The sequence below is a fragment of the Neopelma chrysocephalum genome, unplaced genomic scaffold (assembly GCF_003984885.1).
Source record: "Neopelma chrysocephalum unplaced genomic scaffold, ASM398488v2 Primary Assembly neopelma1_123, whole genome shotgun sequence".
Taxonomy (NCBI): Eukaryota; Metazoa; Chordata; class Aves; order Passeriformes; family Pipridae; genus Neopelma; species Neopelma chrysocephalum.
Window position 1 is genome coordinate 731,908 of NW_020897785.1, and position 18,374 is coordinate 750,281.

At 49.4% G+C, this 18,374-nt stretch overlaps 2 protein-coding genes across 2 annotated transcripts in view; both read left to right on the forward strand.

Moving 5' to 3' along the window:
• Positions 1 to 5,418, forward strand: part of PINX1 (PIN2 (TERF1) interacting telomerase inhibitor 1) — a 62,088-nt gene extending 56,670 nt beyond the window's left edge. The window contains exon 7 of the mRNA XM_027697808.1: positions 4,280 to 5,418. Within this exon, the coding sequence (XP_027553609.1) occupies positions 4,280 to 4,876 (597 nt within the window). The 3' untranslated portion in view covers positions 4,877 to 5,418. The remainder of the gene's footprint in view (positions 1 to 4,279) is intronic.
• A 7,747-nt stretch (positions 5,419 to 13,165) lies between these two features.
• SOX7 (SRY-box 7) lies at positions 13,166 to 17,990 on the forward strand. The gene is made up of 2 exons (XM_027697807.1): positions 13,166 to 13,432; positions 15,734 to 17,990. Exons 1-2 carry the CDS (start codon positions 13,207 to 13,209, stop codon positions 16,636 to 16,638), a joined length of 1,131 nt encoding a protein of 376 aa, XP_027553608.1. The 5' UTR covers positions 13,166 to 13,206; the 3' UTR covers positions 16,639 to 17,990.
• Positions 17,991 to 18,374: the final 384 nt, after the last annotated feature.

Genomic DNA, 18,374 nt, shown 5'->3' on the forward strand with positions numbered 1-18,374 from the left:
AGTTTAGTGTCCTAACTTAATGATTTAATCAGCAAGTGAAGAAAACACGGCAGTACATAAAGTGCTTTATGTCCTTCAGATTATTTTCCATACATTTAATTACATAAACAGATGATATTTACAGGGGACTTCTGGCTGTAATTGACCTTCATCTTTTCCTGTGCCCTTCCCAACCTCTCCTTGAATTTTCCTATTGTTTCCTCTTAATCATTCCACATTTAACACCATGTTTCAAGCAGTTGTTTTCTCTTGCTCAGGACCATCCTACCAATTCCCCAGAGACCAGGATTCCCAGTTCCTTTTAATTCATCTTCCCAGAATGATTTCATTGGCAATTTTGGAACTCATGGAACTCGAAAGCCCAATTTTCAGGTTTTTCCACCACTTACAGCACAATTGCTCTTTCCCTTTTACATGATCATCATTTTTTAGGAGTAGGAGTGTCTTTAATCTTGTGAAAAATTGCTTTTCAGAAGTTGCAGCAGCACAATACACATTTAAGGATGCATTTCTTATTTTTGTTTGAATTTTTTCTATGTGTGTGTTGGGTCAAGGAGGGGAGGAATTGCATAAACTGAGAGAGGTTAGAGAAAACCCATGTTTGGAGTTCAGCAGTGTTCCCATGGCTACTAGGACAGGTACATCACGGAAGCGGGAACACTTTGGCATTTAACAGCCTTTCCAGGTGATTTATGGTTTTACATAAGCTTTTCCTAAACCCAGAGGTTTTCTAGGGTTGGCACCTTTTTGCTTGTCTCCATGCCCTGTTAGTTCCCTGCTCAGTGGCCCGTGGTTATTAAAATTCTTATCAATAAAGGAGTTTCTGAGCAAGGTTCTTATTTTCTGGGCTCGTGCAAACCTTCTGAACTCCTCTGCTTAACCAAAGGAACATTTGTTTTTATGCCTAATGTATTTTATAAAAAGAAACGTGTAGAGTTCAAGTAATATTTGCCTTCAATTACAGTAATTAAGTTGTCAGGACTTGAAGTCACCAAGGGAATGAGAAAATCCTTTCCTGGTTGGCCAGGGGGTAACTGGTGTTCTGGTCCCAAGTGCGTTTTACATCTTGGGGTGGGGAGGGAAACTGTTCTGGCTGAAAACCTGGGAGACTGTTTGTCCTTTTGCAATCCAGGGTGTCAAGATCCCGCTGTGGGTAGAGGGAAAATGCCCTGTTTCACTGTGCTGCTGCAGGGCAGCAGGTCTGAGTCCGCTGGATCCATGGGCTGAGGCCAACAGAGGAGGGTCAACAGGGCCAAGTGCCGGGACCTGCACTTGGTCACAACAACCCCCTGCAGCTCCAGGCTGGAGCAGAGTGGCTGGAAAAGGACCTGGGGTCCTGGTTGACAGCAGCTGAACACAAGACAGGGTGTGCCCAGCTGGCCAAGGAGGCCAATGGCACCTGGCTTGGACCAGCCCTGGTGTGGCCACAGGATCAAGGCAGTGCCTGTCCCTGTGCTGGCACTGCTGGGGCACCTCCAGTGCTGGGGGCAGCTCTGGGCACCTCAGACAAGAGAGACATTGAGGGGCTGGAGCGTGTCCAGGGAAGGAAACGGAGCTGGGGAAGGGGCTGGAGCACCAGGAGAGGCTGAGGGAACTGGGGGGGGCTCAGCCTGGAGAAAAGGAGGCTCAGGGAGGACCTTCTGGCTCTCTGCAGCTCCTTGACAGGAGGGGGCAGCCGGGGGGGGCCAGGCTCTGCTCCCAGAGAACAAGGGACAGGTCCAGAGGAAACAGCCCCAAGCTGTGCCAGGGGAGGTTCAGGTTGGACATCAGGAAGAATTTCTTCTTGGAAAGGGTTGTCAGGCATTGGAAGGGGCTGCCCAGGGAGGTGGTGGAGTCCCCATCCCTGGAGGTGTCCAAGGAACGACTGGACGTGGCACTCAGTGCTCTGGGCTGGGGGACAAGGTGGGGATAGGGCACAGGTTGGACTAGAGGATCTTGGAGGTCTTTTCCAGCCTAAGGGATTCAGTTATGCTCTGGGATTCTGTGCTTGCTGGGTTAGGTGGTAGGTCTTATTAAAAACAGTGTTACTGTAAACATAGCTCAATCCATTTATCCTGGAAATTTTGTCTTGTCAAACTTCTGCTGCAGCTCCCCTTTCAAATGTCACCTGTGTGTGGATGTGTGTGGACACATCCTGTTTTTCCCCATGTTCAACAACCTCTTTGCAGACTTCTCTGCCAGAAGTCAAATAGTTTCAGTTACTCCATAAACCTGCAGGAACACTACAACATATTCCTACAAGAAAAGTACCTGATTTTGATAAGTGCCCACAAAAACATTCCTGGAATCTCAAGTGCAGCCTTACTTTCATTCCACTGGAACAGCTCTCCTGAAAGCAGATGTATGAGGAAATCCACTCGTAATGCATCACTAATGACACCAATTTTTGCATTCCTGCTCATGTGAGCAAAGGTTATGGATGCAGAAGGAGTCAGACCTGGAAAACCTTCCTCACAAACCCTGTTAAACCCCACTTCACGCAGCAAGTTTAACGATGCCCTGAAGAGAACCAGATCACTTATCTCCACCATCGTGCAATAACTGTAAAGTGTGGAGATAAGTGGGTTTATATCTCCCAGTTCTCTGCTGGCCTTCCCTGGGTATCAGTTTATGGCAGTAAAAGTGGCTGTGAAATATTACTGCCCTGATTTTGTGGTATTTTATAGTCCCTTCAGTTCACATTCAGGATGTACGGGTAGAGTGGATGCTCTTATCTCTCTGTGCATTTATGAATGGAAAAACAGGGAATAATCTCAGTCATACTCACCATATTTGGCTGTAATAGCTGTAGTTTAACTGCCTTTCAAGAACAGGTTGTAGGCCAGATGTTGGTGAGGATTCTACTCCATCCTGACCTGCTCAGCTTTCCCCATCCAGAGGGGGGTGTTTGTTTACCTGCAGTGTGAACAAGATTTTAAAATAAATTAATGACCTGAGGGAGCTGGGAGGGCTCAGCCTGGAGAAAAGGAGGCTCAGGAGGGACCTTTTTGCTCTCCACAACTCCCCGACAGGAGGAGGGAGCCGGGGGGGGGTCAGGCTCTGCTCCCAGAAAACAAGGGACAGGACAAGAGGAAACAGCCTCAAGCTGTGCCAGGGGAGGTTCAACTTGGACATCAGGAGGAATTTCTTCATGGAAAGGGTTGTCAAGCATTGGAAGAGGCTGCCCAGGGAAGTAGTGGAGTCCCCATCCCTGGAGGTGTCCAAGGAATGACTGGATGTGGCACTCAGTGCTCTGGGCTGGGGGACAAGGTGGAGATCAGTCACAGGTTGAACCTGATGAGCTTGGAGGTCATTTCCAACCTTAATGATCCTGTGATTCTTTGAAAATCTGGGACATTTCCAAGAGTCATTTATTACTTTTGCCAAGCAAAAGCCACAGAGGCTTTTTTTTGGGTGCTTTGCTATGTATGTGAACAAGCCTTAATTTCAGCTGCCTGTTTGGCTTGTTTATTTTGTAAATCACAGGCAATTTAGCAAATTATATATTTTCAACTTGTTGCATTTGTTGCTTTTTCAGAGTCAGTTCTCCTTGTGCCATACAAAACATCCACTCCATAGCTATACTTTGCTTTTAGTTGTATATTTACTTTCTAGATACAAGACTCTTTTAATAACTCCTCACCTGCAACCAGAGTTGAGCAGCTCTTCATTTCACGTCTGCAGAAGCCTTGTAAGATGTAACCTGTGATGTTGTTTTTGCCATCTGATAACTTGTGATCAAATGGAGCCTGTTTAAATAACAACATCTGGGACACAATGACAGTGAAGCAGCTACGAAACAAACATTTCTGAAGATCAGATAAGATGGGAGAGATGCCTCAGTGCTGGATTCCTCCCTGGATCATGAGCCCTTTGCTGGAGAGGGATTCCAGGCATGGGATTTCCTTTGTGCCACGGGCTAAGGGATTGTGCTGGATTATTTTTCATGTTGGTTTATGTCTTGTAGAGACGTGCTTTTGTAAAGTGGGTGTAATACACTGAGTGTGGTGGTAGTAAACTCAATCTGCATGAGTTGCACAGGAGGAGGTTAAATAAGGAATTCAAACCAACTGAAAATTGTCTTGTTTTGTATTCTCTTGCTGCCTTTTATCCTTCAACCTCTAAACCTGCAGCATCTTTTACATAAGGGCTGCTTCACTTCCACTCAAGTCTAAACTTTTACAGTTAATTTTCAAAGCACCACATTTCAATATTTTTCTTCTTAGGTTGCAAAAATCAGCTTTATATTTAAAGCCATTATTCTTGAATCTCACTCCTGCTTCTCTTTGTTCACTTGCAGGAGGATATTACTGATCCTGAGTCTCAGGAAGACAAGGAGAGGAAGGACTGGCTCTCTGATCCCGCAGATGGTTCCAATACAGTGAAGAGCGTTCTCACCGTGCAGGAATATTTTGCCAAGCACATGGCAAAGCTGAAAGGATCCCAGAAGGAACCTGAAACAAAGGTGGATAATTCCAGCCCAACAGCTGATGAAGCTTTGGATCCTGTGGAAGAGCTGGAAACCAAAGTGAAGAAGAAAAAGAAGAAGCAGAAGAGAGATGAGGAGGCAGAAAGGACAGAGCATTGCGAGAAACAGCCTGAGACAGGTGGTTTGGATGGGGAGGAACTGGATACTCCATTAAATGAATGTCACAGAGGGAAAAAGAAGAAGAAACATAAAGAGCAGCACGAAGGGGAAAACGCCAGTTGTGATGAAAATAGGGGCCATGGAGAAATTTATGTGGGAACAGCTGATGAGGAGGATCTCGGTGTAAAGGACCAGGAGGAAAAGCAGAAGAAACGCCATAAGAAGAAACACAAAAGGCAAAAAGAGGAGGTGGAGGAGTGTGTAGAAGGAGGCCCCAGGAAGAAAAAGAAGCACTGCAAGCACATTTAACCATTTCAGAGTCATGCTGGGGCTCTGAGGTGAATTAGAGGAGGACTCTGTGTAAGCTTAGCAGCAAAGACATTGTGTCCCAGGATAGAACACGGTGCTCCACCTCCAGCTGGGACCACGGCCTGGGTTCAAGTGTCTCTTCCAAAGGAGAACGTGGTGATGGGCCAACATGAGCTTCAGTGCCATGTTAGAAAGGGATCTAGCACATGGTTCAGACTGTGAAAGGCAGGGAACTATTTTCTGCTGCTTCACACTGACTGTGTTTTTCCCAATCCAGGAAAAAATAACAAAAAAAGTCACCAAACTACTACCTTTTTTAATAAAGTTGTTTTCAACTGTGAGAGCCCAGCTCTGCTTCTGGAAACAGGAGGGAGTTTGCAAAGCTGTTTGTATTTTTGCAAAGTGGTGCCTAATTTTTTCATTGATCTCCTTTTACAACTAAAATAAATGTTGTTTCTTCCCAAAATACTTACCCTGAGTAAAGGTTTACAGCTGAGTGTCAGTACTAGAGGATGAAATAAAAATGCCTCCCTGTGTTTTCAGACCAGTTGTTTAACTGTTGTGAAACAGATGTAACTTTGCACCAAAGCTAAAGGAACTGTATATTAACCATATATTCTTATTTAGATGTGTATTAACCATATCTAAATCTGTCATTCTCAGGCAATATTCAGGGTCTCTTCAGTGATGCATCTGGCATTCAGAAAGTTGGATTGAGCAATTTTTTTTCTGAAATTAGGAGACCAGTAGATTTTCAAAGCAGTCAGATGCATTAGTGTTGCCACTTCCACGTTGAAAACTTGCAGCTTAGATTTATAACCAAATTAGAGCTTGTTTCTGATTGTGAGCCTGGAAATAAGTAATGCTGGAACTTAGCACTGCCAGGAGAAGTTTTGTGTGAGATCTTGAACGTTCAGCATGAATTTTGATGTGTTAATATCTCTCAGTTAAGAGCTGTCAGGAGAGATGGGTAAGCTTGGAAGTGGTGGAATGGGAAGAAGGATTCACCATCCTGGTGTCCTGCTCTGATGTTCCTTTGGCCACAGCAAATGGACAGCACAGCCCTGAAAACCAGCCAGTTGTCCTGGCCTAATCCAGAATTCAAATCCATTAGCTGCTCGTTTCATTAAGGCCTGGCTGTGTCTCATCAGTGTAAATCTAAAACACCCCATTGGCTGCTCTGCTGAATAAAATGGGTACATTTTTATATTGTCTTAGCTCAGTGGAGTTGCTTAACAGGGTTTGAGAAACATTGTCAAGATGCAGATGTTAATATGAAAAAAATTTCCTTCAGCTGCCTTTATTGTCCAGTGGAAGGAACTTCATCTGCAGCACAGACCACATGGCTTTGGGTGTTTGAGTTGCAGCTGAACTCTTCCTTTTTTAAGATCTCTTGGTTTCCAATGCACCTTTTTTTTTTTGCCCTCAGGACATGCTCATTCATTGCTGCAAAATTACTGTAGTTTTACTTATTGTATGGGAGAACAAGATGCCTTTCTTTGTGTTTCATGTCACATGCCAGGGGTTTTTAACCCTTATAGCATCTCCTTTTCAGGAGAAATACAATTATTATCCAATATAATCCTGCTTGCTCCTGGTTTCCTTAAATGAACTACCACTTAATGCCATCAGGCTGTGCTGAAGTTGGGAGTAAACTCCATGACTGAGGTGAAAAAATAATTTTTATATTACCTCTTTGATTTTTTGTTTATTAGTAGAATACAAAAGTCTGAGTGTTTTCATATTTTTTTAACTCTTAAGCAGCTGAACTTCACAGTTTGAATTTTTGTTCATTAGAGTCCAAAAGTCTGATTGTTTCTAATTAATTTTTTTTTAACTCTTAAGCAGCTGAACTTCACATCCTCTCTGGGATTTCAATTGCAAAAGGTGCTAGTCAAGGAATAAGGTTTCCTTCTCCAAATCCTGCTGGGCTTGTTTGTTTGTTCCCTCTATTAATCTTCCAGTTTCTGTGTGCTAATTCTTATGGGTGTTTGGCCACATTCCAGTACCAGTTACAGAAAGAGTAAAACCAGGAATAAATCTTTAAATTTATGGTGTCACTGCAGTTAAGTGCAGTATACCCAGGAATTTAAATCTGGCTCAGATGGAAGTATCAGCTACAAATGGAAGATTCTCTCTTTCAACAAGAAATACATGGCAGTTTATCCCAGGAAATGTGGGATTGTAATGTGCCTCAAGCTCTGCGTGTGGTTGTAGGGGGGAAAAATCCTAATAAATAAATAATCATAAATCATAAATTGCTTGTATTTGACACAAGCAATTCGTGTAAGTGCCCTGCTCTGTGTTAGTGGTCAGCCCTCACTGTGTTACTCAAATGAAAGGCTCTTCTTACAAGATACTGCCCAGTGAAATTGGAACAACAGGAACATGTTTCAAAGTAATAAATTATATTTGATTTTTTTGTTTGTAGTGGGTTGTGAGTTCAGTTTTAACCAAACCCTGGTTTGGCAAGAAGGTCTTTTTTAGAAAGCATAAGAAAAAGAATGACATCACTGCCCAAGTGGTGGAATTAGCAGAATGTGAGCACAAAAGGAACGACTTGGTTTCATTTCTGCGAAAATCGGACTTTTAAAACTACGGGGTCTTTTGTTACACATTTCTCCATTGTCCCTAATTTACCCGTTGTACTCCCACATTGCAGGACAAAATGATGTTCCTCCAAGTGGAATTACCTAGAAACTGAGCAAAATGGGGCTCTGCTTTCACGCCCAAGCGGAGGACGATGCACACACAGCACAGATATTGCAATGTGTTCAGTTTTGGTAACCCCAGGTCACCCGTGACAGAGAAGAAGATTTTCCTTTTTGCACTGGGAACATTCCAACATGATGGATTCTCGTGAGTTATTCCATTCTTTGCAGGTTTAGGGGTTGTTCTTTGCTTTGATCCTCGGAATTCCCTGTGGGCTCCCCGGCCGCTGACATGGTTTGCAAGTGAAATGTTAGAGCAGCAGTAGCAGAGGTGCTTGGAAATCCTGCAAGCACTGAACTATCCTGGGAAGCAGAGGCCATGGAAAAGTAGTCCTGGTACCAGCATTAGACCAAGGTCTGTGTGAGCTTTATGGGCTTTAGGAGTTTTGATCTTGGTGTGTCTGAGTGTGGAGCTTTCCTTGGAGCCAAGGATGGGACTCCACACTGGTGCACTCTGTGACAACCCCGATCTGTGGAACAGGCACCATTCCTGGAATTTCCTTCCAAGACGTTCTAGCTCCAGTGCTTTACATGCAGCCAGTGTAAAACAGAATCATGGAATCCTTAAGGTTGGAAAAGCCCTCTGAGATCATCGAGTCCAACTGTTCCCCCAGCACTGCCAAGGCCACCACTGACCCATGTCCCCAGGTGCCCTGTAGTAGCAACCAGGGTGAGTTTAAAGCATAAATGCAAAACACTTTTAAAGATTTCAGAGCCACTTACCCTTGGGTTTAAGTGAATTTGAGTCCATTTGATGGTATCCAAGATGCCACTGGAAACTGTGAATTGAAGGTGCTGGAGCATGTCCAGGGAAGGGAATGGAGCTGGGGAAGGGGCACCAGGAGCAGCTGGGGGGGCTCAGCCTGGAGAAAAGGAGGCTCAGGGGGCACCTTCTGGCTCTCTGCAACTCCCTGACAGGAGGGGGGAGCTGGGGGGTGGGTCAGGCTCTGCTCCCAGGGAACAAGGGACAGGATGAGAGGAAATGGCATTAAGTTGTGCCAGGGGAGGGTCAGGTTGGATATTGGGAACAATTTCTTCACCAGAAGGGTTGTCCAGCCTTGGCACAGCTGCCCAGGGCAGGGGTGGAGTCCCCATCCCTGGAGGGATTTAAAAGCCGTGTGGATGTGGCACTTGGAGACATGAGTCAGTGGTGGCCTTGGCAGTGCTGGAGAATGGTTGGACTCGGTGATCTTTGAGGGCTTTTCCAACTTAAAATGATTCTGTGACTCTGAAATGCATTTGGGAACAGCTCAGCATCATGTTCCTTGGTGCAATTCCCCTTTAAGCAGCCCTGGTTCTCACTGCCTTCACATCATCAGCTCAGCAACAAAAATGAGCCTTTTGCCCCGATGGAATGAACCGAGTTTGTCCTGTTTAAACACACGGGACTGAAGTTCTTGCAGGATCCACCTTCAAAAGGCACCATTTACGTCACGAAACCTCCAAACCTGCCAACACTAAGAGGAGGAAGGAAGCTCCAAGAAGAGAGGAAAACCACACAAAGTCTCTTGGAAGCACTGCCCAGCATCACGCCTAGCTGGAAAAAAAGATCTTGGAATTGTGTATCCTCGAGCAGCACAAGGTGGACATCCAAAGCCATCCTTTGCTAAATTCCTCCTCATTCCTGGGCAGGAACCTCCAGGAAGGATCAGAGCTTAGAGAACTTGGGACAGCAACCAAGGCTTTTGTCTCTGTACCTGTCCCATCCAGGGATAAACCAACTTTTTCTTGGAGCAGCAAACTTTTAGTGATGTGGGACTGGGAAATGGAGGAAAAATATACATTTTTGTGGTGGCAGAAGCAGGAATATTGTTACAAAAACAAATTGAAGCTCCATTTCTCAGCAAGTCAGAACTTAAAATCCGCTTCTGAGTCACGCAAAGTTTTTTTTTTATTCATATCTTAATCCATTTTTATAAATTTTAAACTGTGAGGGAAACTCTTGCTGGTTCCTTTTGACCTAAAGGCACTAAAATATATATATTTTTTAAACTTAAAGCTGCATTTTAAAAATAGTAAGAAATATTCAGCATCATGTGTGCTTGCTGAAAATTTTATCATCTTTGGGGGTTTTGTCTGCATTTTTCTGTATAATGGGAAAGCTCTGGTTCTTTTTCCTAGAAAATAAATGGTGCAGGTAGCGATCCCTGGGGAAAACCTGGTGGAATCAGGGAGGATGGGCAGTGGGCAGGGTTGGGAACTGCAGCTCTTCTGCTGGGAACCCCCAGCTGTCTGTGCAAAAACTCCCCTTGGGAGCCTGAGAGTTTCATCAATAATTAAGGAACATGTGAATATTGAGCTAATTTAGGATTTGCACTTTCTCACACATTTTAATGTCCCTGAATTTGGGGGGGAGGGGAGGTGGTGAAAATAAACCTGCACTTTGCAAGCCAAGTAAAATGCCAGATGTGGGATCCACCCAAAAAAGAGGGGATATTTTTAAAGGGTGAGGATGCTCATTCCATATTGGGTTCAGTCACTAATTCTCTGCCTGACCCAGGGGAGTTGCTGCCACTGTTCCCCAGCCGTGAAAATGGGGAGAACAAAGCTTTCTTCCCCCCTTTGTCTGCTCCGTCTATTTTAGCTTTTAGCCGTAATTTCCCTGTTCCCGAAGCCCTGGGAGAGCTCTGCTGCTTCCTGTGCCCCAGATACAGGTGAAGCCTCTCACCAGAGCAGGGAAGGTGAGCGTGGAAAAGGTAATGCTGAGTTTTTCCAGCCTGGTGGTAATTACCCAGATACACTGGCAATGAAGAGGTGGCATTTTCACCCCTTTATGTAACACAGGAGCTTCCTCCAGGACAGGTTTAACCAGCATTTTAGGCAGGGTGCAGAATGAAACCCTTCTTACTAATGCCATGAGAATGTCAGGTGCTGTGGGAGAGGGGGAGAAGGGAAAAAAAGGTGATTAATATTATTATTATTAGTAGTAGTAGTGTTGTTTGCACTTAAAATTTTGGAGGGGGGCCCTGGGAAAGGAGAAAATGCAAACAAGGAATATTTTGCTGGATTTCCTTGTGCTCTGACCCCACAGGAGTCCCAGTTTGTGTCTCAGGGAATTTTGAAAAGCCTTAAGTTAACCCTTACAATACCTGTGGGAGATCAAGTGTCACCCCTAGGATGTGGAGGGAATGGTGAGAACCAGGAACACCCAGTGAGGTGCTCCGAGAGCCTCCAGGCTTCGGCAGCAGGGGCAGGAGGTGGATGCAGGTCCTGTCCTTGCTCAGGGTTTTATCCTCCCCCCCAAACCTTTCCTCCCATCCTGCAAAATGTGGAAACATGGGGCAGGGAGGAGGCAGTCCTGTAAAAGGGATTGAGTGGAATTCATCCATTCCTATCCTTTTCCCTAGAGGGGAGGTGTTCTACTAAAAATTTCTGGCCTCTGGGGCCTTGACAGAGGTGCTGGTTTTATATTAATGATATCCAGGCCTGGAGCATCCTGAGGGTTCATAAATAAGGCTGAGCCATGCACCATATTCACCATATCCAAAATACCACCCTATTCATAATAAAACCTTGCAACCCCAGGCCGCCTCTTTTTCAGGGCACTTCAACCCCAGCTCAGGGAAATCAAAAGGATTAGGGATGTTACAGGGTTTTTTCCCCACTTCTCATTGCCAAGCTCTGCAGCAAATCCCAGTTGCAAAATACACCCAGGAGACCTGTTCAGGGCAGGATGGAGGCTTTGGCATCCTCCCTCCCTGCCCAATCCCGGCACTTCCAGGCATGAGACGGGACTTTGGGAGAGAACTGGAGCTGCTGGGACAGGACAAGCTGTCCCCAGGAACGTGCCCAGCTCCAAATCCCAGATAAAAGGCAGTTGCTCTGTGCAGGCCTTGTGTGTGTGTGTGTGTAAAGGGTTTATAAATCTGTCCCGAGACCAGGAAATCTCCTGCGCCTTTTAGATTTAAGAGAAGTTGCCTTCCTGTTGTATTCCCAGATAACACAGCTCTGATGGAGCCCACTTGTAAATAGCTTAATAGATTTAATCAGTTCCTCTGGAAAATGTTGTTGCTTCCGCAGGGTTTTGATTGGGTCCCGGGGAAAAGCTCAGAAAGGGCAGTTGCTGCTTCTGCTTCGAGGGAAGTTGGCAGATCTCAGACCCCAAAATCACTGTAATCCGTGAGAAACCGGAGCCATCCCGCTCCTGTGCAAAGGGAAGGGAGAGACCAGGAAGCCCAGGCAGATCCTGCTCACATTTACACTCTGCTCTCTCCATCGCTCCTAATCTCACAAAAGTCAATAGGAACACCCAGGCACGTGGGAAAGCTGCACAAACACCCTGGCTTGGGATCAGCGTCGGGGTTTTCCCCCCTCTTTGGGGTTGGATGGGGCAGCGGCACCCAGCCCGAGGAAAGACCTTCCCATCCCGCACCCCGTCCCACTGGTTTTCTGGCAGCAGGGAGAGGAAATCCACCATCAGTCACAGTGGAGCCGCTGCAGCCCTGCAGCCCATGTCAGGGGGTCAGAATCATAAAGGAATCCAGCGACTAAATATATTCCTCAGGGCAGGTTTGCAGGGATGAGCCGGGAAAGGGCAGCCAGCTGGGGATTTTCGGTCCCATCGCCTTCCTGGAGATCCTTTGTCCTAGCGAGGGGAAAGCTGCTTGGATGACTTTCCCACCCTCATGAGCACCAAAGTGGGCTTAGTGGCAAATGCCACTGCGTGGCTTTGGGACTTCCATCCCATCCAGGCTGGTGTGGCTTTGCAGGATGGGGCAGCACTCCATAAAATGCAGCAGAAAGGAAAAGATCCTTTGTCTCCCAGTGTCCAGGGGTGGGCAAGTGGGATCGACTGGGATATGCTGGAGCCCCTCTGGGCTGTATGCAGCCCTATCCCTGCCTGGTTTGCCACTGAAAAGCTCTCTCAGGAGCCCAGCCAGGCTGGATGAGCGCCCACCAGCAGGTTCACTGCATCCCAGTTTCCACCCCGTAAGAGGGGACTTGGAAATTTGGGGTGAAACCCCCGTGGGGTGGCAAAGCACAGCCTGGACTGGTGGTTAAAGCTGAAGTGGGGAAAAGGGTCCCTGCCTGTGGGACTGTGGGATTTCCCCAGGCAAAGAGGGACCCTGCAGCTCCAAAATCCTGGGGAGGGCTCTGGGCAGGGACGTTTTTCACCCCTGTTGGAACCTTCTTTGGGGGCCATTTTCCTTTCATTCCCAAGTTTTCAGTGCCCTCATCTGCTGTCTCTGCGTTACCCCGGAGCCTTTAAAGTTTGATGGTCTCTGAGGTGTCGCGGGCAGCGGGGCTGTTGGGGGGGGTGGAACAGGGACATTTCCAGCTCCCTCCTTACTCCTTTCAGCGGGTAAAATAAGGAAAAATAACAATAATAAAGGGGGGAGGGGGGACGGGAAGGAGAAGGGGGGGTCTTGGGGGTGTGCTCCCCTCCCCCGGGGGGTTGCCGGGCGAAGGGGTGGGGAGAAGTTTTTCCTCCCCGCACCATCCCGGCCGGGGCCGAGGAGTTTGCAAACAAGGAGGAGCAGCGGAGTCCCTTCGGTGTCATTGGAGGAGGCTTTTTCCAAGGAGCTCATAAATACGGGAGAGGCCGGGCGGGAGGCTGGGACTGCGCGGGGACCCCGAGGGCAGCGCAGCGGGGGCTGGGGGGGGCCCGGGGGGGGGGCCATGGCTGCGCTGCTCAGCACGTACCCCTGGCCGGAGCGGCTGGAGGGGGACGCGGGCGAGGGGCTGTCCCCGGGGCCGCCCCCCCGGGCCCCGCAGGGCGAGAAGGGCTCCGAGAGCCGCATCCGCCGGCCCATGAACGCCTTCATGGTGTGGGCGAAGGACGAGAGGAAGCGGCTGGCGGTGCAGAACCCCGACCTGCACAACGCGGAGCTCAGCAAGATGCTCGGTGAGCAGCGGGGGGCGCGCGGGTTTTTTTGGGGGGGGTGGTGGGAGAGGAGGGGGTGGGAGGGTGGGTACCCACCCGGGCATCCCCCGGGGGGCAAACACTGCCCGGATCCGGTGCCCCCGGGGTGGGCATCCACCCAGGCATTCCATGGGGTGCAAATCCCGTTTGGATTCAGTGAGCCGGGGTGGGAACACAACCAGGCATCCCATGGGGTGCAAATCCCGTTCGGATTCAGTGCTCCGGGGTGGGCACCCTCCCAGTCATCCCATGGGATACAAACCCTGTCCGAATCCTGCGCCCGGGGGTGGGCACCCTCCCAGGCATCCCATGGAATCCAAATCCCGTTCGGATTCACTACTGCGGGGTGGGCACTCAGGCACCCACCCAGGTGCAAACCCTCTTGGGACTCAGTGCTCCGGGGCGCCTCCAGGCACCCACCGGCGACCCCTGAATCCTGGCTGGATTCAGCACCTTAAAGTGGGCACCCGTGCGCCCACCACGGCATTCCCGGGCTGCAAATCCTGCCCGGATCTAGTGCCCCGGGATGGGCACTTAGGCACTCACCGGCCATCCCTGGAGTGAAAACCCTGTCTGGATTCAGTATCCCAGGTGGACACTCAGGCACCCACCCAGCCTTCCCCAGGGGTGCAAATCCCGTTTGGATCCAGTGGTCTAGGGTGGACGCTCAGGCACCCACCCAGCCTTCCCTGGAATGAAAACCCTGTCCGGATTCAGTACCTTGGGGTGGGCACGCAGGCACCCACCCGCCATCCCTGGGGTGCAAATCCCATCCAAATCCAGTGCCCTGGGGTAGGAACCCAAGCACCCACCTGCTCATTTTCGGGGGTGCAAATCCCATTCAGATCCAGTACCCTCGATTGGGAACCCTGTGCTCCATCGATCATCCCTGGGTGTCCAAACCCTGCCCAGATGGGGACCTGGTCTGGCACACAGCAGGTGGGCACCCCTGCACCCACCTGGCCCTGCTGTGGGTGCAAAGCCAGCCCGGGTCCAGCATCCCGGGACAATATCCCCTGGGATGCTTGGAGGGTGTAAAACCTGATGGCATCCTGCACCCCAGAGGACAGACACCCCTGTGCACACCCTGCCACCCCTCGGGTTCAAACCCTGCAGGTGCTGCCTTGCCGTGCCAGGAGGGACCCCCAAATTTTCTTGGCCTGTCTCTGCTGTCCCACTTTGTCCCCACCTCACTCACCCACCCAGTGTTGCACAGCCGGGCTGTGTGTGTGTGTGTGTGTGTATTTTGAATTTCTGCTGTTTCACTGGGGGATCAAACCCCATTTTGAGCACACATTTATTTCCCACTCCCCATCCACCATTTTTCCCTTCTCCCAGTCCTCAATTTTGATGTGAAACCAAGAGGGCAAACCAAAATAACCAGCCCAGACAGCCTGAGAAAGTGCTGCCTGAATTGCAACACAGCTTTTTGCTGCCCAACCTCTTATCCAAAGTTTGTGTTTCCCTGGACAGTTCTGTGGTGTTTTCTTTGGTGGTTTGGGTTTTCTCCTCGCTGCTTTGCCAGGCAGCATCTCAGCTTGTTAGTGTAATTTCTGCTGTCTCAGGCCATGGGAAGGCATCAAAGGCTTTGATCTGTATCCTCATTTCTCCCCCTTACCCTGAGGAGCAGCCTGGGACAGCCTCTTCTTGGAATACAACCCCCCATCCCAGCACTGCTTCTCTCTCCTGTGTCTTGGTGACATTTTGTGTGTCTCAAAAGGGATAGATACAGGGTGCAGCGAGGTCATAGAATCACAGAGTCATGGAATGGTTTAGGGTGGGAAGAGACCTTAAAGATCAGCTCATTCCAACCCCCCTGCCACAGGCAAGGACACCTTCCACTAGACCAGGTTGTTCAGACCAGGTGTCACAGTGCCCAGGTCTCCTTATGCCCTGGTGCAAGTCCTGGCAGGGCACAGGCTGGGGCACATTAAAGGACATCATGTCCTGACCCCCCTGCTCAGCCAGGCATGGCTTTGGCTGTCCCTGCTCCACAGGCCATGGAACTGGGAGAGTTTAACTGCCTGGATTTATTTACTATTTACTGTTTACTAACCCTGAGCCCCCTTGGCTCAGGACTTGGGATGGAGGGAGTTGGAGAACCTACAGTGGCTTCAATCCCCCCTTCTCCATTGCTGTTTTATCCTCCTGTGGGGTTTGTGGGATGTGTCCTCCACGTGTGCCAGCTCGGATATTGGGAGCCGCCACCTTGCCCTTGGATTGAGCACCTGCAAGCTTTGAGGAGCAGCTCTGGGTGCTAAGGGAGTGTGTTCTCCGTTTCAGGGAAGTCCTGGAAGGCGCTGAGCCTCTCTCAGAAGCGTCCCTACGTGGAGGAGGCCGAGCGGCTGCGGGTGAAGCACATGCAAGACTATCCCAACTACAAATACCGGCCCCGGCGGAAGAAGCAGGTCAAGCGCATCGGCAAGAGGGTGGACCCGGGGTTTTTGCTGGGCAGCCTGGCACGGGACCAGAACACAGTGCCGGAGAAGAGGACCTGCAGCAGAGCTGGGGGGGACAAAGAGGGGCCGGGTGAGTACCCGCCTCGCCCGGGGCTGCCGGCGGTCCGGGGCTACCGGGAGGCTCCGGGCAGCGGGAGCAGCGCCAGCGTGGACACCTATCCCTATGGGCTGCCCACCCCCCCGGAGATGTCCCCTCTGGATGCCATAGACCCCGAGCAGAGCTTCTTCTCCTCGCCCTGCCCCGACGAGCACCACCGCTCCCACCTCGCCGGAGCCGCCTACTCCCCGGAGTACGGAAACTCCCTCCCGTGCAACCACCACCCGCTCAGCCCCATGTCGCAGCCGGCCACCTGCATGATCTCCCCGGCCTCCAGCTGCCCTTCCCTTCCTCCTCCTCCTCCTCCTCCTCCCAGCTACTACACGCCCGCCTTCCCCTCCCTGCCCACCCCCAGCCTCCATGCCCACCTGGGCCAGCTCTCCCCGCCGCCCGACCACCACGGCTTTGACACCTTGGACCAGCTGAGCCAGGCGGAGCTGCTGGGGGAGATGGACCGCAACGAGTTTGACCAGTATCTCAACAACCCCGGCCACCACGGCGACCACCACGGCGGGGTCTTGGTCAACGGGCAAGTCCCAGCGTCCGGCAGCTCCCACACCTCCGAGAACAGCCTCATCTCCGTCCTGGCCGATGCCACGGCCACCTACTACAACAACTACAGCGTGTCCTAAGAGCCTGGGCTGGGGCCACCTGGAAGGACCCACACAGTGTTACGGGGCGTTGTCCCCCGGGGCCGTCGCTCACCACCCCTCAGGGTGACCGAGTCTGAACCGCCAGGGCCATGGAGGCTCCTTGGTGCTGTAGGTAAAGGATTTTGGTTGTTGGGTCACCACTGGTGCAAAGCCTCTGAACGGGGCCGGGGGGCACTTCCAAAGCCCTTTGGCCAAGTCCCTCTTCCAAAGCAGAGATGCTCATGGGAGCACAGGAAGGCTGCCCCTCGTTCTGAGGCGTCCCCAGCTCTGTTTTGGAGCCAGAAGTGCGGCAGCATCCCAGAAATGTCAGGTTTGAAGTCCTCCTGGAAGGGGAAAAGGCAGGGATGGGAGGAAAAGGGAAGGTTTTGGGGAAGGGGCGCACGGTCTGTGAGCTGTTCCTGGGTTCCAGTGTCGGCGTTGCTGCAGCCGCCCTGACCTGCCCAACCACACCAGCGGGGATTAAACCCCCCTTCCCACTGCCCCCAGAGCATGGACTGGGGGCTTTCATCCCTCAGGAAACCCCAGAGGGGATGGGACACCAGCCAGGAAGGGGGCAGCCAGCCCTGAGGGCGCTCAGCACATTCTGGAGAAGGGTAAGATCAGGGCTTGGAAAGGCAGGATCCATCCAGCATCCACCCCTGGGAACGGGTCCTGGGATGAACATTTTGGCCAAGAGGTGATGATGTAGCAGACACTTTTTTTTATCAAAGATCCTTTGAAGGCTCAGGTTCCACGTTTGGAGCCGCAGTGCCCAATTCCTGTCCTAACTCCGGCATATTATTGCTTGTAATAAAGCTGTACATTGATTTATTCCTTCTATTATTCCCCCTCCCTTGGATTTTTGTATTGCTCGAGTTCTCTTCCTTTTCATAAAGATGAAGCTTTATTTTAAATCAGTTATATGACATGATTAATCTTAGTGTTTACTGTATGGCACTTGGTAATGATTAGTTAGTAGCGTGGTTATGATTTCCTGGTTTCAGTCCCCAAAATGTATTAATAATAGTTGCAAATAATACTTTAAAAAAAAAAAACAAACCACAACTTCACTGGTTTTTAAGCTAATACATTCCATCTCTTTTGTGTGACTCTATGCATTTTGAATGAGTGTAGATACGAGTTTGCATAAAATATTTAATTTAAATAAATATGTTTTTATACGATGATTGCTCGATGATTTAAATTGCTGTCGCTATTGACAAAAGTTTTCAAAACAGAAACATTTCCCATGCGAGTGCTATTTTTTTATTATTATTTTGTTGTTGTTGTTGGTATTTTCAGCCAAGTTTTTCTACTTCCATTTTTTTTTTAAATAAAACAAAGATCTGTGGTTATCTTTACAAATTGTGGATTGCTTTCTAAGAAAATGACTCGAGGAACAACGAGTTCCTACCTTCACTTTTCATGCGTGTGTTTTGGTGTGTTTTGGGGTGGTCTTGATCCTGCTTTATTCCATCTCTCAAATACGACCTTTTAACACCAGGTGCTGTGTCAATATTACAGTGAAGTTAGGGCAGAGTTTTGCCTTTGGTGTCTTGGTGAGCAAAATTGCCACTTTATGGAGCAAGTGCTGGTGCCTGGAACGTGGCTTTTATTCCCATTTAAGTCTGTCTTGCACAGTTTTGTGCTGATGCACCATTTAAGGGTGTGAGGGGTCACATAAAGGGTCCTTGGTGCAGATGCTGATCAAGGCGATGAGGCCTGAGAAATGTGTG

Bases quoted from the DNA above. Each gene is read 5' to 3' on its own strand.
- SOX7 (XM_027697807.1), top strand. From the start codon at position 13,207: ATGGCTGCGCTGCTCAGCACGTACCCCTGGCCGGAGCGGCTGGAGGGG. The intron at 13,433-15,733 runs GTGAGCAGCGGG...TCTCCGTTTCAG, and splicing joins GGAGCTCAGCAAGATGCTCG to GGAAGTCCTGGAAGGCGCTG.